This window comes from Myotis yumanensis, unplaced genomic scaffold (assembly GCF_028538775.1).
Source record: "Myotis yumanensis isolate MYYU_CA2020_CCGP unplaced genomic scaffold, mMyoYum1.0.hap1 SCAF_14, whole genome shotgun sequence".
Taxonomy (NCBI): Eukaryota; Metazoa; Chordata; class Mammalia; order Chiroptera; family Vespertilionidae; genus Myotis; species Myotis yumanensis.
In genome coordinates, this window is record NW_027223765.1 from 22568927 (window position 1) to 22594472 (window position 25546).

At 35.4% G+C, this 25546-nt stretch overlaps 1 protein-coding gene across 1 annotated transcript in view; it reads left to right on the plus strand.

Annotated features, from left to right (window-relative positions):
- Positions 1-25546, plus strand: part of TBC1D5 (TBC1 domain family member 5) — a 421112-nt gene that overhangs the window by 202296 nt on the left and 193270 nt on the right. Inside the window, exon 5 of the mRNA XM_070433344.1 lies at positions 8917-8986. Coding sequence (XP_070289445.1) covers positions 8917-8986 — 70 coding nt within the window. The remainder of the gene's footprint in view (positions 1-8916; positions 8987-25546) is intronic.

Consider the following 25546-nt stretch of genomic DNA (forward strand, 5'->3'; position numbering starts at 1 on the left):
CATATTTCAGCACAGTTCTTTGTCATAAATAATTCACAAAATAAGATATTTTTTATGGGTGAATTAAAATGTTTTTGTAATTTTTTATTTGAAGAAAATGGTAAACATTTATAATATTTATATTGTATTGGAGGATTTTTAGATTACCAAATTTAATGCAATTAATTTAGTAAATTATTTGTAAGACAAAAGATATGTTTGAGAATATTTACCCTTGGTTCTTCACCTGAGTCTTGGAATTTTATCATTAAAATGCCTGTTACGCATTTTATGTAGAATTTTTTATATAAGTCCTTGTTCAGTTAGCTCTCACAAATAGGATTGCTTATCCTGGTTCATCAATGGTAATTTATTTCTTTCAAATAGTTTCTACTTTATTTCTGATATCTAAAAGGGAGTTTTTCAATATTAACTATCTAAAGTTAATTACTGGGGGTTAATGGGTGTCTTTAATTTTATGAGGTCTTGTCCACTATATGATAAGCCAATCTTAAAGAATCTGTTTACTGAATGTAATAGTAAAAATGGGAAGTGCCCAAAGGAATCTATTTTGTAGAAAAAAAGATATTTCCCTTTTTGTACATTGAAGAAAAAGAACAACTCATATAAATATTTTTAATTACTATTTGAAAGATTAATAGAAAGTGAAATAGGACTTTAATACCAGATATATTTTTATTTCATTTAGCAAATATGTATATTACTTTTGTTATATATATTTGATTTAGGCCCTGAACAGATGATTTAATGTCGTTTTAGAATTCCCTAATTATCAATTTGATTCTCTTTGAAAAGCTATTATGCGTGTAGTAGGGTTGTGGGAGGGAGTTCATTGAAACTTTTGTAAGACTAGTAGCAAAACTAAATATGTCAAAGTTTACACCCAACCGATACATTTTTTTTTTTTTTAGTAAGAAAACATATATAGCAAATGGCAAATTATATAGGGTCTCCCAAAAATGTATACATACACTCTGAATAATTATAAAGGCAATGTTTATTAAAATACATTTCATTTTCAAAATTGAGCTATCATCTGTTAAAGTGTATATACATTTTTAAGATCCCCCTGTATAATAATTATCTTTGCCCTTAATACTTTTTCTCCAAGTTGAAATAAATATATTCTTTGTGAACACTTTTATTTATGAGGAAGTTCTTCTGTTTGGTTGCTTAGATACTTAGTATAAATGTGTTTTGGAATTGTCTAAATGGCAGCATTGTCATTGTGTAACTTTTTTTGTAGAAAGGTGCTTTCAAGGGCCAGCAGTTCCACATAGTCCAATAGCATTTTCTGCTTGTCATCTCCAATCTGCATGCTCCCCCCAATAGTCAGTACATGCTAGTGGTCATATTAGGGTAGTGAACAGAGTTGGCAAGCTCAATGCCATCCATTGCTACTGCTGGAAAATAAGGTCAAAGCTTCTGCTTCATTGATACTCCATAGTAAATGATGGCATATGTGATACACAGTAATTTCTGTATTCGGAGCAAAATACTTTGCCTTCTACAAAAAGAGACTGTCTCTTTTAGCATAATAGCAGCTTATTATTTTGGACTAGGAAAGACTCACGGTTCATCAGAATAATCTGGGAAGACTTTTAAAAGTAGGGAATCCTGAACCCCACCCATGATTATTCTCCTCTCTCCTCTCCTCCCTTTCCCTCCCCTCCCCTCCCCTCCCCTCTCCTCTCTCTTTCCTTCCTTACCATACTCTTCCTTCTCCTCATCTCTCACTTTTGCATTTGTACCCATGAGTGTACACACACATACACACACTACATACCTACCCTCAGGTGATTTGGACTATCATTATGTTCCTACCCTTGTTGTAATCTGTAAATGGTAGGATCCTGAAATCAATGGAATGCCTAGAGAAATAACAATATGCCAGGAAATGACAATCATAATAAATAGAAATATTTGCATTTACATATTGTTACATGTTAACTTAAATTGAGTAATTATACTTGTGATTATATAGGCCTTGAAATTGGGCCTTGGTTCCATTCAGTTGCATAATAATGAATTTTTTAAAGCTTGTTTTATACTTATGCATGTGATAGTTTATTACTAGATTGACTATAGTTTTAATTTGTTATCTATCTACATTTTATCAGTTCTGTTAAGTTATATATATTAAGCACCACACATTGGACGGCTTTATGTTTCAAGACTGTAATAGTATTTAAATTTACTATTTTTCCCCCCAGACGCTGTGACTCAGTGGTTGAGCATTGACCTATGAGCCAGGTGCTTTTACAGTTCAATTCCTAGTCAGGACACATGCCAGGGTTACAGGCTCGATCCCAAGTAGGGGGCATTCAGGAGGCAGCCAATCAATGATTCTCTCTCATCATTGATGTTTCTCTCTCTCTCTTTTCCTCTCCCTTCCTCTCTGAAATCAATAAAAATTTACTCTTTCTCCACTCTCTTTGTTTACAGGGTGGGGCAAAAGTAGGTTTACACTTGTGAGTATACAAAAGCATAGTTTATTCTTGTATTATTTATTAATCATTGCATTTTTTATACAAACAACTGTAAACCTACTTTTGCCCCACCCTATATATTATATTCAATATTTGGTATAATGGCCATCAGGAAGGATATTAAAAGGATACCACAAATTTTTCATGCCATCTACACTAATAAAAGACAAAGATGCTAACTGACTGTACTTTTGCTATGCTCATCAGCCAATCAGAAGAGTATGCAAATTAACCCAACAAAGATGGCTGTTAAATTTGCATACTGCAGGCAAATCCTGCTGTCCCCCCCCCCCCCCCCCGCCAGTGCACACATTTTTGTGTACCGGGCTTCTAGTTCTTCTATAATTCATGAAAGACACTTCTTGATAATTTAAAAAAGAATCAGGAATGTTTTTAATTACTAAGAGAATAAAGTTGCAATTTTCAACTTAAATTATGAATAAGCTTATTCTCTATAAGCAGAATTAATAGTCTTTTTCTTTTATTCTTCCGCTGGTTCCAGTATCTTAAATACATTAACTAAAGTGTTTATGAAAATGATAGGTGGCACTTATTGAGGACTTACATTGTGTTATAATCTTTACTAACCACTTTACCTGTACTTATCTCATTTAATTCTTATAACCACACTTTCTGGTAAAAATTTTCTTCTCTATTTTACTGATGAGGAAACAGATATTGAGCAGTTAAGTAACAGAATTGCCCTTTTCTATCTTTTACTATCAGGCTCTCATAAAGCATATGTTGATGTGCTTGATGTTGTCATACAGGTCTCACAGGCTCTGTTCTCTTTTCTTCATCCTTTTTTCCTTTTGCTCCTCAGGCTTGATCATTTCAATTGCCCAGTCTTTAAGTCTGCTGTTTCTGTCTTCTACCTACTCACATGTGTTGTTGAGCTCCTCTAATGAATTTTTTATTTCAGTTATTGTATATTCCAGCTCCAGAAATTGTTTCCTTTTATTATTTCTGTATTTTTATTGATTTTCTTATTTTGTTCATTCATTTGTTTACCTGATTTCCTTTCCTTTATCTGTGATTTTGATTAGTTTTGTTTTGCTCTTTGAGCATCATTAAGAAAGTTGTTTTCAAATCTTTGTTTAGCAAATCTAATTTTTAGATTCCTCAGGGATAGTTTCTGTCACTTTATTTTTGTTCCTTTGATGAGTCATGCTTCCTGTTTCTTTGTATCCTTTTTGATTTTTGTGTGACAACTGGATATTTGAATATTATAATTTAGTAACTCTTCATATCAGATTCCCCCATTCCCCAGGGTTTGCTATTTTTATAGTCTTAAAACTGTTATAGTGTATGTGTCTAGTGACTTTCTCAAAGTTTTTTTGCAAATACTTAGACCTTGACATATGTAGTCACTGCAGTTTTTATTTCTTCGTTTGTGTCCTGCTAGAGTTTTGACAGCGATTTCCTTGAATGCCAGTACTTAAAACAAAAGCAAAATAAAAAATAAAGATTTCTTTGTCTTTGCAGATTGGCTTTGTGCTATGACAGTCCTTCGTTTGTTAGTCAGGCTTGTACTCATTTGAGTGATCAGCTTAACTTGGAAGCTTAAGGTTTTCTCAGTTTCTTCCTGATCATGCAGCTTGTCTTGGGCATGTGCATGGCCTTCCACTTGCCCCTGTATATCTTGGTGCTTTTTAATGTCCTAATTTTCCCCCAGGCCTTTTGTGGTCTATTTTATGTTTCAGTTGTAATCGTTGCCCCAATCTTCTGCGTTTGTTTGGCTTACAGTGTTTTTGACAAGCAATGTCCACCATCTTTTTTTTTTTTTTTTTTTTTTTTTTAGTTAGATGCAAAAGAGATGAGTATCTTAAGTCCTTCAAAATAGAACAGATTTACACACTTATTTGCAAATATGATTGGTTCTGCCGCCCCTGGAACCTCCAGATACTAGGTTTTCATGCTGGGAACTGGTTTTCCTCTTCAGAACTGCTGCTGCACAGGGGAGGGGCTAAGGCAAGGGCAAGTAAAAATGCCATAAAGCTTTCAAGCTGCCTTTCTTAATTCATTGTTCATTTGTTCTTTTGTAAATCTTTCACTATTTTCCAGAGTTGTTCCAAAGTTGTTTTCAGTGCTTGCTTTCAATGTTTCTGAGGGAGGATGATTTGGAGTTGTGTATTCCACCACTCTGTTGATGTAACTGCTTTCTTTTTTTAACGAATTCTATTAATGATTTAATAGGAATAACAACAATTTTATTAAGTTAAAATTGTCCACTAGAAATTTACTTGTTTAAGATAGTTTCTATGCATTTCTGTATTATATCTGGGTTTTTGTTATCTAAAAAATAATTTGAAAATATTACATAGAGAGCTAAATAAGACCATTAAATCATTAGAATGTAGATAGACAATAATAGAGAAAATGGAAAATTACTAAATACACAAATTTTCTGTATTTACTTGAGTGCTGGTTCTTAGACCTAATGAGTGGTCCTGGATTTTAGCATAAATAATTTGTCTGGAGAGATTGTTGTTTAACTGATTTCTGAAATGAATCAGTGTGGCTACCGTCTTCACAAATGATGCTGAGTCTTATGCTTTGCCTTGACCTGGTGTCAACATATGAATATACTTAATTCATAGATTTTTAGAAAATCATTACTTAAAATGGGATTGTAAATGTAACTAAAACTTTTCAGTTGTAATACCAGTTCATTTAAAAGACATAAAAGGTTTTATAGGTCTTTATACTAACATTTGTACCATCTTTTCCTGTCACAACTGAAATGTGGTTACCCATAGCTTTATTTTCAGTGTGAACCAGATCTTTTCCCCCCTCTTACTATTAAATATTCATCACACATACTTGGTGACATTTCTTTTACAATGCAGAGATAAACTCTTTTTATTATGTAATAGTTATCAGAATTCATACCTAGTGTAACGTGATATCTAAAATTTGATGTCTTTTAGATGTGTACCAAAGACACCATTGACTTCATGTGCTCATTCACAACAATGTACTGGTTCTTTTTAACCTAACCTAGCTTAAAATCTCTGGTTCTCCCTTCATTAAGCAGATATTTGTGCATAATCTGTTGTAAACTTTCATTTAGTGTGATCTAACAGTGCACAGATAGATGCTATAAGTGCCCTTCACTAAACATGACTGCAGTAAGTGCTAAAACTGAGAAAGGAATTAGATTTTCATATTTTGAAATAAGTCAACACTATATTTTTGGCTTAATAAGTTAGATACAGGTGTATTAGAAATTACTAGTGAAAAATAGTGTGCTCTCTGTATCCTCATATGAAATAAGCATTCTAATTGTGAATATTATGAACTCATTTTACAAACTTATCACTAACAAGAAATAAATGTGTTATATTAATTTCAAACTGTAATGGTCCCAAGTAATTAATGAACTATTTCTATAAATATATAATGTTGAACAATGTTATATTACATAGTAACACAATATGTATGTTATATATTGTATATAATTTATGCATTAAAAATGTACTCAGTTAATAAATCCAGATTATTTTATTGCTTAGTTTATGTTAAATATTGAAATACCTTTAAAATCACACTTGTACTTTAAAAATTTACTTTATTGTTAATAAGCAAGTGAAAGGAAGCCTGTTATCTCAACATTTAAGTATTTGTGTTCTTTGATCATTTAAAGGTTTTTGTATAAGATTACTTTAATAATGTATTTGTGTGTGTGTGTGTGAGAAAGAGAGAGAAAGAGTGTTCTAAAAACAACCTATGCATCCTTGTTAACAGTACTGCTTCTACCTGGTAACTTTGTTCTAGAATCAAGAACAACTAAAAACATTATATTAAACTCTCTTGCACCCTCTGTTGTTATTTTTAGGGAACGCTACACATACCTTCCCATGATTATTAGCATTAGACTTATTAAAATCCCTGATAAAGTTAATACTTAGTTTATTATACTTTACGTCAAAATTAGGTTGATAGTAAAGTAATATTTGTTTTTAATTCTTGTTATTTCTTGTGTTATAGATATGTTTTTATTGTAAAGCAGCTTAAAAATGAAAGATGAGCCTTTCTGTTTGTCTTTGATTTTTCCTACTAACGCCTCCAAATGTTTCAAACAAATGAAAGTCTCCATAGGATATAGCACACTCTATATACAATTTTCCAGAATTACAAATTCTGTCTGTGTTTTTGTAAACCTTTCAATTGTCAGACAATATTCTTCCAAAATAAGAGTCTGGAATCGTCCATACTAAAATTAAGAATTTATAACTGTCAGGAACAGATGTTTTCATAAACATTTGCTATAATTAATTTCAACTAGAGGATTGAAGGAACAAAGCAGTTTTTCCCACTTCAAAACTTTATTGCCTTTTCCTCGTATAGCAAACTCTGAAATCTTTTCTCTAATATTGTTTAGAGAAACAATTGTACTCCTTATTTAGTATGTTTTTGAGAAAGAAAAACTGCCTTTTCCTCTTATTACCAGGCTTTGAAGTTACATTTAATGTGATATATTAATTTCAAAGCAGGTATAAAATGAAGAACACTTTTGTAATGTATTATGACAAAACCTAAGTGTTTTTTTTTTTAAACTATAAGTCTTAATTATTTGAAGGATTTTATGTTTGATCTGTAAATATCAGCAAAAGGCAAGAAATGTTCCATTGGTTAGATTTTATATATTTAAGTAATCATAATCTTTAATTTTAAAGAGAAAGAAGGCTCATATATTTCAATATATGATGTACTTATTCTATGCTGATTATAGAGTGTTTCACAGGAAATGTCTGCAAGCTGTTAAATAACATGTGTTGTAGGAAATTTTCATTTAGCAAGACAGAGACTAATTTTCCTTAACATTTTTTATTTATTGTAAAACTATTAATTTTTAAAGGAAATGAAGTATATTGAGTGAGTCAATTTACAGTACCCATATTTTCAAAGATTTAACAAAGTATACCCAGCTAGAATGATCTTAACTGTTTTTGATTTATTTTCTTCTATTATAATTATCAACATTTTTGAGCCCTGTGATCCATTTTAGGATTTTTGTTTAATCGAAGAAATCTGAAAATACATTTTGAAAATACAGAGATAAAAGTACAAGTGGGCTCTGTCCAGTTCTCATCCTCCTAAAACTTGGGTGCAGCTGCAAACATTTTGAAGAGAATCAGCATTCTTGACTAATCTGTCAACTATAAAATGTGTAAATAAAAATAGGTAGCTGTCATTAAAATTACATTTCAGCTTTCAATAACCATTTTATGAGTGGCATAATTATATAAGTATGTTACCTAAGTACTATACTCAATAATTAAAAATAATCTCATCTTTAAAGTGAAAGCTCTGTAATTACTATTTGACTTAACCAGGACCACTGTGATGATCTCCAGTGGCACCTTAGGTTGTTCAAAGTGGATTAAAAGTATAAATTAAAATTGGATGTATCAGTAAATTATTAAGCTTTAAATATCATAAAAATGAATATTACCTGGTGTTTGGAAGTTACATTACAGGAATTAGGAGTATAAAATGTAATCAGATTCTAGTCTTCTTAATTTGTTTCTAAAAATAAATATGTTTTATAGTAGTATACTGTAGTTTCATAAAACTATACTTTGCAGTATGTATTTAAAAATTTAAACTATTAAAATAGTCAATAAGAATATGTATATTGTGGCATTGGTGAGCATTTTTAAACTCCTTTAGCAAATTTATTTTTATTCTATAATTTTAAACTGATAGGTATGAGTTTGTTCTAAATCTGATTTTATGAGTATACCAGTTTCTTGAGAGAAAATGTGTTTTTTCCCCCTAAATGTTTGATATTACCACATGAGGCAGAAACACTTTTCAATGTTACTTTTTTTTTCATTTTTTAAACTGCTGAACTTTTGCCCACAGTTAAAACCTAAAGCTTTGGGAAGAATATTAAGATGTATTTAAAGCTCACTAGAATACATTATTATTCACCTCCTCCCAATTCTGCTTTCTGTTTTACTTCTGTGTTTACCAAATTTTTAGATAGGGTGAAGTGGGGGCTGGAAACATTCCAGTTTTGCTCTCTGCCTGTTCTCTTTGACTGTGCCCAGTGATCAGGGAGGGTGACTTGGTCACTAACAAAAAGTTGCCCTTTGTTGATTAAGTGCTTTATAAATATTGGCTTGCCTGTGATGCATAAGAAGAAAATATCTGTACTGTACTTCATTTGTTCCTGCTAGCAGTCACTTTGTCAGTATTCCTATCCAAGTTAGAAACAGTGGTGTTGGTTCTTTCTTAGCATCAGTATAAATATTTGGCCTCATGGGCTCTGATTATAAAATACATTTGGGGGACGGATAAGGGGATATCCGCCTTTTGACCCAACATACTGCATAGGACTCTCACATAGTAGCTTTTCAACTGAAATATTCAGTTTTCTAATATCCATTATTTCAGTGTTTTTAAATTTTTTTTCCAGGCGACTCAAATAAAAATGGAAGAAGAACAAGTTCTACTTTAGATTCTGATGGGACTTTTAATTCCTATAGGTAGGTGATGAATACATAGGTATGTAATATTACAAGATAATGTACAAAATAACTAATCTTATGGGACTCTAACCTTACAGTAGTAAGGAACTGCTACCTTTACTTTAAAATTATGACAAATGTAAAGAATATTAAGATATGATTGTTCTGCAGATTTATTGAGTAATGGAAAATGCAACATTCTTAATTCTTGAATGAATGGACTTATTGTAGATATCTGTTGTTAACCTATGTTAGGATAATTGGAATGAATATATGTGTAGTATTAAGCTTCATTATAATCCTTTTTTTCCCCCAGTATATCTTTGATAGTACTAAAGGCTTTTTTTTTGGTTTAAGTTTTCGGCTAAAATGGAGAGTACTGTTTATGAGCAATGTAAAATGTATAGAGTATGAAATGTAATCTGTGGTTACATTAAGTGCTGTTTGTTAATATCCTGTTTGGCTTGTCAGCAAACAGGGTAGTTATGGTCTCAATTAGTGAATTTTAAAAAAGGATACACTAGTTAAGGAAATAATGTATTTTATCTAGTCTTTTGTTAATACATATTCTCCTTTTAACTTGAATTTTCTGGAGTCTTTATGGAATTTGTACCTGCATAACAGAGAAACCTAGAAAGAAGAAAGAGGAAAGTATTTCCAGCAATATTGGAAAATTTATATAGTGAACTAAAATGATATAAGAACTAGGTTTACTTTTTGGGGAAAAAGTGCAGATTCAATAATAGTACATTTTGGCATTATAGATAGCAAAGCAGATTGTTGAATAAATAATCGGAGTACACTGTCCTTATGGTTAATTGGTTCTGATACTTGTGCAATGACACTATAAAATATATGCAAGAACCATTGTACGCTTGGAAACTCATTTGAATGTTAAGCTGTCATTCTTTTTATATAATAAATATGGAATTTATGCTTAGAATTTTTATATTTTTATTTGCATACATACTCTATATCCCTAATGGGAACTGTATTATTTGTTTCCTCAGATCCCAGGCAAGCTTTTAACATCTAGAGTAGGGACTAGTATACAGTAAGCACTTAATAAGAATATAGTAAATGTGAAATTTTTTACAATTGATTTATGAATTCCAAAAAATGAGCTGGTAATTGAAACACTTGACATCTTTACTTTGTACCGGTTGGGGTCTGTATATATAACCAGTTGCTCTAGTGTCATGGATACTACAAAAGGCTTTTGTTCCCACGGTATTCTAGAAGGTATTATCACAGCAGTCAAGCTCATATGTTGTCATTATATTTTCACGGTATCTGTCCTAGCTTATAAATGTTAGAATTCTCCAAATCCTTCTTTTAGTGCTGAAGTGTGATATAAACTTGGAATTTGACATATTAAATAATAGGTAGAATCCTCTATCTGAACATGTTATAGCTGATCACTCCAAATAAAAAGGAGAATATAAATGATAGTTAAGTAAAGATTTATGAGTTGGCATGTAACTGAGGTATGTTAATATGATAATTCATGTGAAATCTATGGTGGTGATATTATTAGATATAAATACAATAAAAAATAACCAAGACAAAAGGGAAATAAAGATGTATTTCAAAGGAAGGAAAATCTATATGTATATAAATTTTGTTGGTGAAATATATTTTACATTACATTTATAGTTTAGCTAATTATTGTAAAAAATGGACATAATGTAAAATTAAGAGAAATGTGTTAATGTGAATGCACAGTATTTGCAATTTATTGTCTTCTTGAATAGTTTGAAGATTAAAGGATCTTAGTTTTATTGAATGATAATTATATTTTGAAAATGAACTTCTAATGCAACTTTGCACAATAAATACTAGGTTGTTAACTAATATATTTTTAATCAATGCCTGTCAGTGTTGTAATGTTAGGATATTAATTTATTATTGTAATTAAAAAGGCAAGATAAAAAGCTCAGGTGGTACAGTATATAAAAACAAGCTTTTAATAGTTGGCAGGCCAGTGCTGTTATTAAATAGTATTATAGTATTTAAGGTGTGAAATGAATATTTTTCTATTCAGTAGGCAATAGTTCTTACAATATAATGAGCTTACTTGTGAATTTGACACTTGGGTTAAATGCAGAATTCATAGAAGCACAGCTCTGGGGTATATTTTCATATTAAGTCTAACTGATAAAACCAAGGAATTGTTGCAAAATCACAGTACAATGGCAACAGAATTGTCAGTAAAATTTACTTTTGAAAATGAAAATGATTTTTTTCCTGCCATCATAGCTCTTTTAAACTAACTAGAAATAGGTCATTGGAAAAATGTTAATATTCCAAACCTCAAACATCCTAACAATTCTACCTTTGTATATTGCTTAAAATGCCTCAGAAATCCTGACCTTCCTTCACAGCTAAATAGTTCTGGCTGTCAGCCTGGTATGAACACGCTCAAGCTGCATATACTTGTGTCCAGGATAATGATCAGCCTTAGTTTGTCATCTGTTAAATGGATTCTGCCTTGTCACAGCTGTTTTAAAGACTGAGATAAAATGTATAAGATATAAAGCTTTTGGAAAATCTAAAGGGCAAAGCATGGCATCGTTATTATTCTTTTATGCTTACCTCATGTAAATTGTCAACTTTGTGGCCTTAGTCCTCATTTAACCCTTTTATTGCATACTAGAGGCCCGGGGCACGAAAATTCATGCACTGGTGTGTGTGTGTGTGTGTGTGTGTGTGTGTGTGTGTGTGTGTGTTCCCTCAGCCCAGCCTGCCCCCTCTCACAGTCTGGGAGCCCTCAGGGGGTATCCTACTGATGTTCTAAACAGCAGTCTGGCCTCCCTCTGCTCGAGGCGACCTGGAGGATCAGGGGAAGGCGCCTCCCCCATTACCCCACTGCTGCTACCTCAGCCCTCACTTCTTAGCACTGGCCCTGCCCCCTGCCCACTTGTGGGGGAGGCGATCTGCAGCCAGGCTGGCTGGGGGAGGGGCTGTGGGAGGTTGAGGCACCTCAGGTCGCACCCTGTCCAGCCTCTGGAGGCTCCGGACCACAGCGCCACCTCTGCTCCCAGCGCTGCCTCTGCAGAAGGAGGGGCTCAGAAGGAGGGGCCGCGTGGCTGCCAGCTATTGGCCCTTGCAGCCGCTGCGGCTTTGTCCGGAAGGACATCTGATCTAATTAGCATATTACCCTTTTATTAATATAGATGCCGAGGTTTTATTAATTTTTGAATTGGTCACCTAAACCTATATTTTTCCATTGTTTCTTTTAATTTGGTCCTAAATTTTCAGATTCAAGAGGACACAGTCGCCATTTTCTTATTGTTGTTGTTTTTTAATGTTTTTTAAAAATATGTTTTTATTCATTTTACAGAGAGAGAGGAAGAAAGAGGGAGAGAGAGAAACATTAATTAGCTGCCTCCTGCATGTCCCTTACTGGGGACTGAGCCCCGAAACCTGGTCATGTGCCCTGATTGGAAATCAAACTGGCGACCTCTCAGTGCATGGGATGACATTCAAGTCACATTGGCCAGAACTGTTGTTTTGTTTTGTTTTGTTTTTGTTAGTAATATCTAAACACTGTGAGTTGGTTCAAATCCTGACTCCAAATACTTTGGAGACTTTGGACAAGTTTTAGCCTCACTTTCCTTATCTTTAAAATGGGAATAATAAAACACAATTATGAGGAGTCAATGGGATAATGTCACGTGGTAAATACTAAATTTCAAAATATTAACTGGTTTTAGCTTGTCATCATTTTGGTAACAGAGAAATTTTTTATATGCTCCAATATAAAGATACCAAAAAGAAGACTTAAAAAAGATTTGTCTTAAGGAAAATAACTTTTGTCTGTTAGCAGAAAGCTAAGAACAAGCTTATTACCCTGAGGCTTAAAACTCTCGATCTCTGATACACATTGCCTTTGTATAGCGAAATTGTACACATAGTAAAGATGAAAGGAAGATGTTTTACTATTAGTGCAAGTTCAGAGATGGATTTTTGGAATTTTGACAAAAAATTTTGAAGTTTAAAATTGATGGACCCTAATCCATAGCTTTGTGCCTAAATGTTCATAGATTTGTTTTTCATAGGCTAGGCGTTTTTCTTGGTGTTTGTGTCTTTTGTTGTTTTGCTTCATTGATTCAAGATAGAGTATAGCTGCATTTAACTCCTAAGGCACCAGTATGATTGCCATCTGATGCCTGGGTAATAGACTAGATCTTGTTTTGGAAGTTTTTGTTAAAAATTGATTGCATATGTCCTAAGTAATTGAGAAGATATTACTGCTTTATGCTTTAGATCTTGTACTTTTGGGAGGAGACCAGTTTTAATGTTTTCTGTCAGATGATATGAGCTTTCCATTTTCCTTATAAAACCATTAAAACTGAGATACCCCTTGCTGCGTATGGAAGAAAAGTAGTTTGCTGATTAGCAGTTTGCAATAGATGTTTCACTAAGTGATTGTAACACGAGGCCACATGATAGAAGGAATACTCTCTCACTACCACCCTGCCCCCTTTTCCCAAGGGCAGCTGACCTTCTCCTCTGCAAAGAGGCAAGCCCCTTGCCATCATATATGACTACAGACTATTACATTAATCTGTTTAGCTGTAGTACCAGCTGCTTGCATGTTTTTAATTATCATATCAGGTGGTATAACAGTGACCTATGAAATAAACTGAAGGTGAACATTTTAAAATGTTCTTTTTTATGTTATGTTCTAAATATCTTTATTGATCAAATTATAACTCTCTACAAAGGTTCATGGGAAGTCTGTATGGTTTTTGATGCATTGTAATGCTTTTTAAAAGTATGTCATAATTCCAATATAGGAAATAACTTCATTTTTGTCTCATTAGATGGTATTGATATAGCCACAAATATTTGTTAAAATTCATTAGTTTAATAGTCAATTTGTTAGAGAAAACTCAGTCCAGTTATTGGTATTCTCTGGGAAACTCAAAGTAATGCTTCATTTTCAGATATTGTCTTGGCATTCTATAAGTAGCATAGGTTAGAATATAAACCATTGTAGATTATTTTAAAATAAATTTGTATATTTAACTCTGATTTTCTAAACTGTCTATACATATATACATACATATATAGTATGACTAGTAAATCATCTAGCCTACCCTAATTATTTTCAAATTTTAATTTCACATGGTGCCATTTCTGAGTATATTTTCTCAAGCTGTGCTGTTAGGAAAAATGTACTATCTTTTGGATATTGACAATTGGAAAATTTTCCAACAATACTTTGTCAATGCAATGTTGATTCCATGAGACACAGTTTAAAATAATAACAACTAATGGTTGTTCAGTTATGTCAGAGCCAATAAACAAAGACTGTAATAATTTAGTTAGAAACCCTGGTATTAAAATAAAAAAAATGGTATTTGGATACAAAAGAATTTCATATGTGTATCTTTTGCATTAATAAATCCTACAACTGGGATAGTAAGATAACTTGAGACTTGAAAAATGTATAAAAACCTTAAAAACTTATAAACAATACATTATTTATGTCTTTAAGAAATATTTATACCTTTTGGATTCTAATCTTTCTCTCTAAAGCAGTGGTTTTAAACCTTCCTAATGCCGCGACCCTTTAATTCAGTTTGTGGTGACCCCCAATTTCATTGTTACAAATTGAACATAATTAAAGCATAGTGATTAATCACAAAAATAATATGTAATTATATATGTGTTTTCCGATGGTCTTAGGCGAACCCTGTGAAAGGGTCGTTCGACCCCCAAAGGGGTCGTGACCCACAGGTTGAGAACCGCTGCTCTGAAGAAATACTATATTTCGTATTTCAAAAGAACTTTTGTTGAAGAAATAAAGGGAATTTTCCCCCTTTCTATATTTTCTTAACTTTGTCTAAAGTGATGGGTATATAATTTTTTAATAGTGATCAGAGCTTCCAGAGTTGCCTCCCTTTTTCAACTGAGTATGTTCCATATCCGACAGAGTCAAAGCTGTTTAAGTGGGTAAAAAGTTTTTTAAAATTTACTTGGGTTATTTTTTTATAATCTAATAGTTAAGTCTCTTCCTAAATAAGGAAAAAATATGTTAATTTGAACTTTAGTCATTGAATAAATTTTAAAAATTAGTCTTCATGTTGTATCACAAATATTTTTATGTATCATCTTTACATGTAATAAGCAATTTGGGAGGAAGTGGGAAACATTCTTCCATCACTTACATTTATTTTTGGTATAATACCTTTTTCCACCATTTAATAGGTAAGAATGTCATATGTCTCTCGAAATGACAATGAAGTAATGATTCAAAATATTAGAGTAGAGATCATAGAGCCAAAGCATACTTTAGATTTAAAATTCAGAAATCTGGGTTCTAGTTCATTCTTAGTGTGATATAAATTTGTTAATCTGGTATTTTTAAGAGTATGAAGTCATAGAATCATTTGACTTACTGAAAGTTGTACTGTATTAGTTTGTTTAAGCTGCTATAAGAAAATACCAGAGCTGAGTAATTTATAAAGAACAGAAATTTATATCTCATAATTCTGGGGGCTGGGAAGCTTAGCAATGAAGGTGCTGGCTGAGAGCCCACATCTTGGTTCCCACACAGTCTTTTCACTGTGTTCTCACAAGGTGGGAGAGCTCTCTAAGGATTTCTTTTGTAAGAGCACCAACCTCAGAGCCCTAGATGACTTAATCATCTCCCAAAGGCCCCACCTCCAAACAGCATCACATTGTGTGTTAGGATTCAATATATGAATTGGTGTTGGGAGAGGAAGCACACTCAGCCCACAGCATATATTAAAGCACTTAGGACCAACTTGAATTCCCATCCCACTCCACCACCTCTTCCCCTCTTAAGTTCCTAAGGCTTGCCATTTTAATTATTTTTCCAGGGCATCATAGCTTAGTAAGTAGATGAGAAAGGAGGGCCTAGACTTAAGATTTCTTTTCTGATTCTTAGAGCATTGCTTTTCTCATGTTAATGTGCTGCCTTTATTTGCTTGAGAATCTGTACAATTATATGACATAAACTCTTTTAAGTTCTTAAGAATAAATACATGATTTAGGGAAACAATTTGGAAAAAGCACACAGATAGAAATAAGGCTCTACCACTACTGACCACCACTTACTGACCACCATTTATTGCCTGTGCGACCTTAAGCAAGGTAATTAACTTCTCTGATTCCTAGTAACCTCATTTGTGAAATTGTAATGTTAGCAGTTCCTGTATCACAGAGCAGCAGTTTTCAACCTTTTTCATCTCATAGCACAATAAACTAATTACTAAAATTCTACGATATACCAAAAATATGTTTTTGCTGATCTGACAAAAAAAAAAAAAAGGTATAATTTTGATCATTCACACCAGGCAGCTATTGTTGTGTTGGCTGTTGTCAGTGCCTCTGACTGGTTCGGTGTTGCATATTTAAAAAATTCTGGTGGCACATTGGTGTGCCTCTTGCCACTCACCAGGGTACCATAGCACAGCAGTTAAAAATCCCTGTCATAGAATTATAGGGCACAAACTCAGAAATGTGTAGAACACCAGGCCCAGTCACTTAATACATAAAAGGAAACAAATACTAGTTTCATCATCTTTCTTTCTGTCTTTTCTAAAATTTTAATTTTAATCAAGTTTTCACCTAACAGAGTTGTCTTTTGTCTCAGAAAAGTTTTTGGTTTTTCTTGTGTTTTTTTTTTCGGAAAAGTATTGTTAAAATTCTATTCAGTTCTAAGGTGGCAGTAAATGATATTTAAGAATAAAATCTACACTTACCTATAAAAGATCAGATCTACAGATAGCTATAGTAATCTATAGGTTATATAAAAGGAAGTTTTATAAAACCCTCTAGAGATGTGGTGCACAAAATTCATGCAGAGGGGAGGTGTCCCTCAGCCCGGCCTGCGCCCTCTTGCAATCCGGGACCCCTCAGGTAGGGTCCTTAGGCCTGGCTGGCTGTCAGGGCTTTCCTTCCCCAGGCTGCCAGCAGCTGGCCCCACCCCTGCTGCTGCCACTGCTTGCCTTCTGTGTGGCGCTGCTTCCCTCACCCGCCACTGGTCGCCTCCCTCTGCGGGACGATTGCTGGCTGGACCCTCACACGTGCCACAGTGTCACTGGCCAGTGGCCTGGGTCACCCTCTGTGGCTGCCAGTGGGGTAGCCTTGGCCTCCCCCTACGATCGATCACCCTGCCGGCTGGTGGCCTGGGCCTCCCTATGCGAGGCGATCCTGGGGCGATGGTGGGGCCCCCCAACCAATCGCATCGCACCCACCTTGGCCAGCCTGGCACCAGTGCATGTCATAGCATGGTCGTCCGGAAGGTCGTCTGGATGGTTGGTCGTTCTGCTATTCGGTTGTTTGGACAATTTGCATATTACCCTTTTATTATTATAGATACTGTCATTTAGCCTCACAATCTCATTATTTCTTTTTTCTTATTTCCGTATTTGCTCAAGTAGCACCACAACCTTTATAGTTAAATTATAATTTCAAAAAACACAAAATGTGTAACCTTAACATTTTCAAGAAACCAAAATCAGGATATTACCTTTTATTCTTATTTCTATAATGGAGCCGCATTTGAGAGAAAACATGAAAATCACATTTGAGTGATGAATACATCTTCTTGAAGTAACTTTATTATTTTTTATGATAGTGGAATTCATCAATATCTATGCATCTCTATAATATACAATCTTCCTGAACTAATTATTGATCACTTAAGGCTCTGGAAATATGTCACTTTCTATTTAAATAATTAACTGGTTTGTTTTTCTGTACAGTCATGCATTGAATAATGACGTTTCGGTCAATGACAAGCTACATATAAATGATAATAGAGCTAAAAAATTCCTATTGCCTTGTGACATCTCAGACATCATAGTATAAGGTAGCAGTTCTCAACCTGTGGGTCGCACACAATGAAAATACATCCTGCATATCAGATATTTACATTACGATTCATAACAGTAGCAAAATTACAGTTATGAAGTAGCAGTGAAAATAATTTTATGGTTGGGGGTCACCACAACATGAGGAACTGTATTAAAGGGTCACGACATTAGGAAGGTTGAGAACCACTGGAAGGCATTACTCACGTGTTTGTGGTGATGATGGTGTCAACAAACCTGATGAGCTGCCAGTTGTATAAAAGTATATCACATATAGTTATGTACACAACATAGTATTTGATAATGATCATAAGTGACTGTGTTATTGGTTTATGCATTTACTCTACTATGCTTTTTATCATTTTTTAGGGTGTTCTCTTTCTGCTTATAAAACAAAGTTTGCCGTAAAACAGTATACTGTGTTACCCTGGCAGCAACCTCATACATCTCATTTATTACACTTTTTCATTGCATCATTTTCTCTGGTGCTTGATTCAATCTCATTTTGTTTATTCATTGTGACCCCCAAGCATGCAAAATTCACTGCTAATGTTGCCAATAAGAGGCCACGGTGAGTGATTGTCCTGAAAACGAAATTAAAAGTGACTAAGGACTGGGAAGGTGAAAAATTAGTGATGGTTATTGCTTGTCAGTCAGGTAAGCCTCATTTTGTCATAGCTATGATCTTGAAGAACAAGAACAAAGTGATGGAAGCTGTTAAAGATCTGCTTCATTGAAGGCAATGGGACTAACAAAATTCAAGAAGGGCCCCTATCAGACATGGAGAAACCTCTAACAACGTGTATGGAAGACCAGACACAGAAGAGTATCTCTCAGGACCATGATGATCATGGCCAAAGCAAAAGGTTTGTTTGCAATGTTGAAAGAAAAGGCTGAACCTGGCTAGGATTTTGAAATTACTGCTAGTTCTGGATGTTTTACAATTCAAGAATCCATACTGATTACATAATATGAAATGAGTGTTGAGTCTGTGGGTGCTGATGTGAAGGCAGATGAAGAATTTTTGGAAATTCTAGAAAAGCTGATTGAAGAGCAAAATCACTTGACAGAGCAAATATTCAATATGGATAAAATCTTTCTAATCTGGAAACTGGAGGCCTAAAAGGACTCTCATAAGAAGGCCAAGTCAATGCCAATTTCAGGGCTTTAATGGACAGGATAACAATCTTGCTTGGGGGCAATGTTGCAAGTTCTCTGGTACAGTGAGGATCCAGGGCCTTCAAGCATATCAATACACACACTGTCAGTGTCTTATAGGAGCAGTGAGAAGTCATGGATGACCCAACTTCTCTTCCAAAATGCCATCCTGAATCGCTGTGCCAGTGAAATGGAGAAATACTGTTTGGGGAATGGCATACCTTTCAAGATTTTGCTGATTGTTGATAATGCTCCTGCACTTCCTCTTTTTATTGATGATCTTTGTCCTAATGTCAAAGTGGTGTTTCTCCCTCCAAACACCACTTCTATGATCCAACCAATGGATCAAGGAGTTATAGCAGCTTTTGAGGCCTACTCCCTGAGAGGAGGACCTTGTCCAGGCTATTACTGCAACTGAGGAAGACTCTGAGAAGACACTGATGCATTGCTGAAGGATTTGGAAGGATTACAATATCTATAACTGCAGCAAGAACTTTGCTTGGGCTTGAAGTGATGTTTCCAAGGCATGTATGAATGGTATCTGGAAGAAGATACTCAGAAGTTTGTCTTTGACTTCAGAGGATTTGCCAAGGATAAGTAGTTTGTAAAAATCAACAGGGCAAACAATGTCATGGCTGACATTGAGGAGCTCCTAAAGATGGTTCCTGAGGAATTGACTAATAAGTTATTGGAACCAGAACAGAAACTCATAGCTGAAGAAGATGTAAGAGAAAAGGAAACTGCAAGAGAAGAAAAAGAACCCCCAAGAAAATTCACAGTAAAGGGTTTAGTAGAAGCTTTTGCAGACCTCAGCAGGCTCCTTAAAAAGTTTTAAAATATGATCCCAAACACTGAAAGGTTTTCATTATTAGGGAGGAATGTTTATAGTGGGTTATTTGCTTATAAGTATATCTGTGATGACAGAGACAAACGAACTAAACCACTATGGACATATTTCTGAAAAAGTAATACCTCCTCAAGATGTGCCTCAGGCTTGTCCTTCTGGAGGTATTCCAGAAGAAAGCATTCTGTCATAGGAGATAAAAGCTCCATGCATGTGATTGTTCCTGAGACCTTCCAGTGGGACAGGATATAGAGCTGGAAGACCATGATATTGATTCTGACCCAGTATAGGCCTAGGCTGCTATGTGTGATTGTCTTAGTTTTTAACAAAACATTTTAAAAGGTAAAAAAAAAAAAAATTCAATAGAAAAAAAGCTTATAGAAAAGGATATAAAGAAAGAAGAGCCCTGGCCAGGTGGTAATTGATTGGACATCATCCTGTATACCAAAAAGGTTGTGGGTTCCATCCCTGGTCGGGGCACATACGGAAGGCAACTTATCAGTGTTTCTCTCTCACATTGACGTTCCTCTCTTTCTCTCCCTTCCTCTCTCTCTAAAACCAATAAGCATATCCTCAGATGATAATTAAAAACAAAAAACAGAAAGAAAAAGAGAAAAGATATTTTTGTACAAAAGTGCAATATGTGTTTTAAGCTAAGTATTATTTAAAAAGTCAAAGGGTTAAAAAAATAAAAGTTTATAAAGTAAAAATGTTATAGTAAGCTAAGCTTATTATTGAATAAAGAAATAGTTATATTTAGAAATGTGGTGCATCCTAAGTGTGTGATGCTTACAAAGTCGACAGTAGTGTACAGTAATGGCCTTCACGTTCACTCCTCACCCACTCCCTGACTCACCCAGAGTTAGTGCAGGCTCCATTCATGGTAAGTGCCCTCTGCAGGTGTACCATTTCTTACCTTTTATACTGTATTTTTACAGTACCTTTTCAGTGTTTAGATATGTTTAAATACACAAATACCGTTGTGTTAAAATTGCCTACAGTGTTTTTAGGATAATAAAATGCTGCACAGTTTTGTAGCCTATGAGCAATGGCTGTGCCATCTATTCTAGGTGTACAGTAGCCTCAACCATCTTGGTCTGTGTAAGTGCACTCTATGATGTTTGCACAATGAGAAAATTGTCTGAGGATTCATTTCTCAGAACATCGCCCCATCATTAAGTGATGCATGACTGTAAGCCTTAAATTAACATCACCCAAACTGACTTGAGTATTCATATTACAGTTTGAGTTTCTTTCCTTCATAAACCTCTTCAAGCCCTTTTTATTACCTGTAGCCAGGCTTTCGGGGAAATTTTTTTCATATTTATTTATTTACATTGTCAGCTGCAAGCTGCACTCATCTAAAGACTGTGTAAATGTTTATCTTTGAAAAGACAGGCATACATTTGAAACATGAGGCTAAGCTTCTCTCAGTCAGTAAGCACTGAGGTCCCTTCCCCTGGACATGCTTCTGTCTTCTCCTAGTAGGAATGTGCCCACTGTCAACTTTTGTAGTGAATTTGTTATATATATTAGCATGTGCTCTTTTTAGGTATGGTAGTGAAACAGAAAGAATAAATTAAATATTTGGTTCGTGATGTTGAAGTGTGTTGCTGGATCTATAATTTGAGAAAATAATGCATAGGATTAGGGTTGAAACTTGGAAAGTTCTAAGTCTTTTGAAACATTTTACAAATAGCTTACTATATTGTTAGCTCTATGTAATGCTTCATATCTGATTTTTTATTTGTAACTTTCAAAGATATAGTTTTAAGGATGAACTTTTCGTTGAATATTTTATTAGAAATTGATATTCAATATTTGTCTATTTTTATATCAGATTACCTTGCCTTTTGGGGGGAAATAACAGTGGTTAATAATCCAATTTTTCATTTTATTTTTAACCCAGAGCTTTTAAAAGTGTTTCTTTGACATGTTTATATATGCTATGTTTATATCTTTTGTTTATTTGCTTGTTTGTTTTGTTCAAGAGAGGTAACATATTTCAATCATTCTGCAAATCTTTATTGTACACTCATTATAGGCAAGCCAGTGTGCTAAACCACCAACACCAAGACCCAAAGAGGAATAAAACATAGACCCTGCCCCTGGTGTCCTTATGGTCTAGGGGAGACAAACATGGAACCAACTAACTTAGATAATGATGTGTTGTAAAGGGAGCATTTTACCAAGAGCAGGGGGATGCCAGATGGGGTAATTAGAACTGAGAGGTGGGGGCTGGGGACAGGACAATATGTTTACTGGACATTCTAGGACAGCAGTTTTCTGGCATGAACAATATGAAAAAAGACAATCTTCATTTTCTACTCTTTAGCAATGCAGTTTTTTTGCATTATTAGAATGGATGAATTTGATTGGCCTTACATTTTTTCAATGACAAAATTATGCCCTTATCTGTAAAGACAGCTAAAATGACCCACAACATGGCTATTTACATATATTTGTTCCATTGTGGAGACATTGTTACTTTGCTGAACTGCTCTTTATACAGTATTCAAGTTTAAGGTTTCAGTATATCATAGATGTTTGGTATATTTGAATCAAATATAATAAATGTAACTGGGTGTTAATAATGTGTCTTTAAATCCCACAAAATTAAATGAAATACTTGATAATGATAAAATTGAAAATGAAAATTATATGCCTAGAAATATGGGGAAAATCTATAGAGCAGCTATGGGGTAGAATAAGAAATAGCCTGCTAATGAGGGAGTATTTGAAATGTAAAAGACGTCTTGGTATAATCTGAACATATGGACATTGTTTTCATTCCATGATTATAGATACAGTGTTCTGAGAAAGATATAGAAGTAGTTCAGTCTGCTTGACATACCCTTGAATGCTCTCAATCTACTCACTCAGTTTAGGAAAGTCATTAGGATGACATGCCCAGGTCTCTCAATCAATGGGAAGTAAGTCAGGATAGTTGAACAGCATCTCCTAACTCTCTTTCCAGGTTTTCAATGTGCTTCTAGATCTTCAAGTTCTATTGAGCATGAGAGCTCTACTATCATTGAACCAGGCACAGACCTCTCATTATTTGGATTTTGTACCATCCATAATAATCCTATCTAATAATAGACAAACATGGTAATTGACCGTAACTTCGCTACACCCCCATTGGCTAATCAGTGTGATATGCAAATTAACCGCCAATAAAGATGGCGGCTAATTTGCATACTGCAGGCAGGGCGGGGCAGCCCCATCCAGCCTGCCCCACCACCATCTGGGCCTGCTATTCGTGACCCGGGGCGGTGGGGCGGGACAGCGCCATCCTGCCTGCCCTGCCACCATCCGGGCCTGCTATCTGCGACCCGGGGCAGCGGGCGTCCATGTGTGACCCAACCCGGGGTGGCCAGGCAGGGCAGCAGCGATCGGCTGGCCTGCCCAGGCGTCCCGTGTGCAATCCAACCCGGGGCGGCACCCCAACCCCCGGATCGGCCCTGCCGTGTGCATGACCCGGGGAGGCGGGGCAGGCACCAAGGAATCGGGCCTGCCATCGGCCACCTGGGGAGCGGGCCTAAGCCAGCAGGTGGTTATCTCCCAAGGGGTGCCAGACTGTGAGAGGGCACAAGTGGGGCTGAGGGACCCTCCCCACCCCCCTCCCCCGCCAGTGCACAAATTTTTGTGCACCGGGCCTCTAGTAGGTTTATAATCTCCCATGGCACTACTGTGTTTGCTTGCCACTCCCTACCTTACCACTGGGCCCCACCCAGAGCCTGCCTCTCTCCTTTGTATTCTGACCGTGTAGGTTGAAGAGGGACTGTTTTTCCACATGAGAGATCTGAAAGAGGGTGGAGAGAGTGGAGTAGAATCTATATATATAAAAGCCTAAGTGACTGGTAGCTATGACGCACAATGATCACCTGGGAGCAGACACTCAATGCACAGGCATGGAAACATGGAACAGACTGATGAATCTCAGGGGGAAAGGGGGATAGGTAGGAAGAGATTAACCAAAGATCTTATATGCATACTAGAGGCCCAGTGCACAGATTTGTGCATCGGTGGGGTCCCTCGGCCTGGTCTGTGGGAATCAGGCCAAAACTGGCTGTCTGACATCCCCTGAGGAGTCCCAGATTGCGAGAGGGCCCAGGCTAGGTTGAGGGACCCCACCGGTGCACGAATCTGTGCACCAGGCCTCTAGTAAATAAATAAAACCAGAGTGGTCTGTTAACATTTTTAACGCTGCTCCCATTCCTGTTTCTGCCACTGCCACCTGGGTTGTTGAAGGACCCTAGAGAAGGAACCCCAGCCTTTCCATCTCTAGATGCCATTGCTAATCCTACTCTTTAAAGACTCTGTAGCAAAATGAGAATTTTCTTCATGGTGCCAACTTTAAGTTTTATAATAGCATTCCATAATATAAAGTTGTTACTTATGGAGACATCTCTTTGGTTCATAGAGATGTCTGTGGTCATATAATTAAATTTTTGTGGCATGCATTTGGAATCTGAATTACTGAATATATGGATAATAGAATAGCAAATAACAAAAGGCCTTTTTGTGAAGTCATGACAAGATTTGGGTCCTTTTGAAGTAGGTGAACTTTCAAATAATAAAAAATTTCAGCAATGGAGAATACTTCTGCCTAACACAGGAATTTTTATGACACACAATTTAATTTGGGCTAAGAGGTCATGAGAAAATGTTTCATCTTCCCCTATGATGCAGAGCAACTGTTTTAAAAAATCAGTAATAAAACTATTCCTCCTACTGTTCTAGCCTTCATGGGAAACAGTGCAGACTCGGTAGGTCTCCATAGCCCTGGTTTCTTTGTTTCAGTGTTTTCCCCAGCCCTATCCTCCTCCTGCCCAAAACCAGTATTAAGAAAAAGGATTCTGCCCCCCCCCCCACCCCCATTTCTTTGGATATATAACATCTAGGGGTCAAATTTCTAATAACTTCAACCAACTAGAATATAATCAGAATCTCAGAAACATTTGGAGAATATTAAAATGTCCAAAAAGTTTATTGAAGAATGTTTAGTCATAGGAGGGCTCTTTCAGCCCTTACTCTGTTTCCACTTAGCTTTATTTCTTTTTTTTTCTTAATTAAAAAGATTATGATAGTTTATGACATTGAAGTGAAGCGAGAATGTATAACATTTTAACATCTAGTTTGTTGTCTTTATTTATTATTTTTAAAATATATTTTATTGATTTTTTACAGAGAGGAAGGGAGAGGGATAGAGAGCTAGAAACATCGATGAGAGAGAAACATTGATCACCTGCCTCCTGCACACTCCCCACTGGGGATGTGCCCGCAACCAAGGTACAGCCCTGGACCGGAATCGAACCCGGGACCCTTGAGTCCGCAGGCTGAAGCTCTATCCACTGAGTCAAACCGGTCAGGGCTGTCTTTATTTTTTATAAATAAAATTGAGCAAATGATAAACCTGTAGAGATTTAGAATTTCTAAAAACTAATTATGTAAACATTATACAAATTGGGAGCTGATCGCTTGGTTTTATAAATGTTTTGATACTCTCAAAATTTTTTGTTGAGAAAAAAAAAGTCATACATTGGCCTTTCATCATGCTGGGTAAATGAGGTGTGGAGTTTTAATTAATTAAGTAATTAATACATTTGTTCGTTTGTTTAGTAGAGGCTCGGTGCACAAAATTCATACACGGGTAGGGTCCCTAGGCCTGGCCGGTGATCAGGGCCGATTTGGGCCTTCCAGCTGCTGGCCATGGCCTTC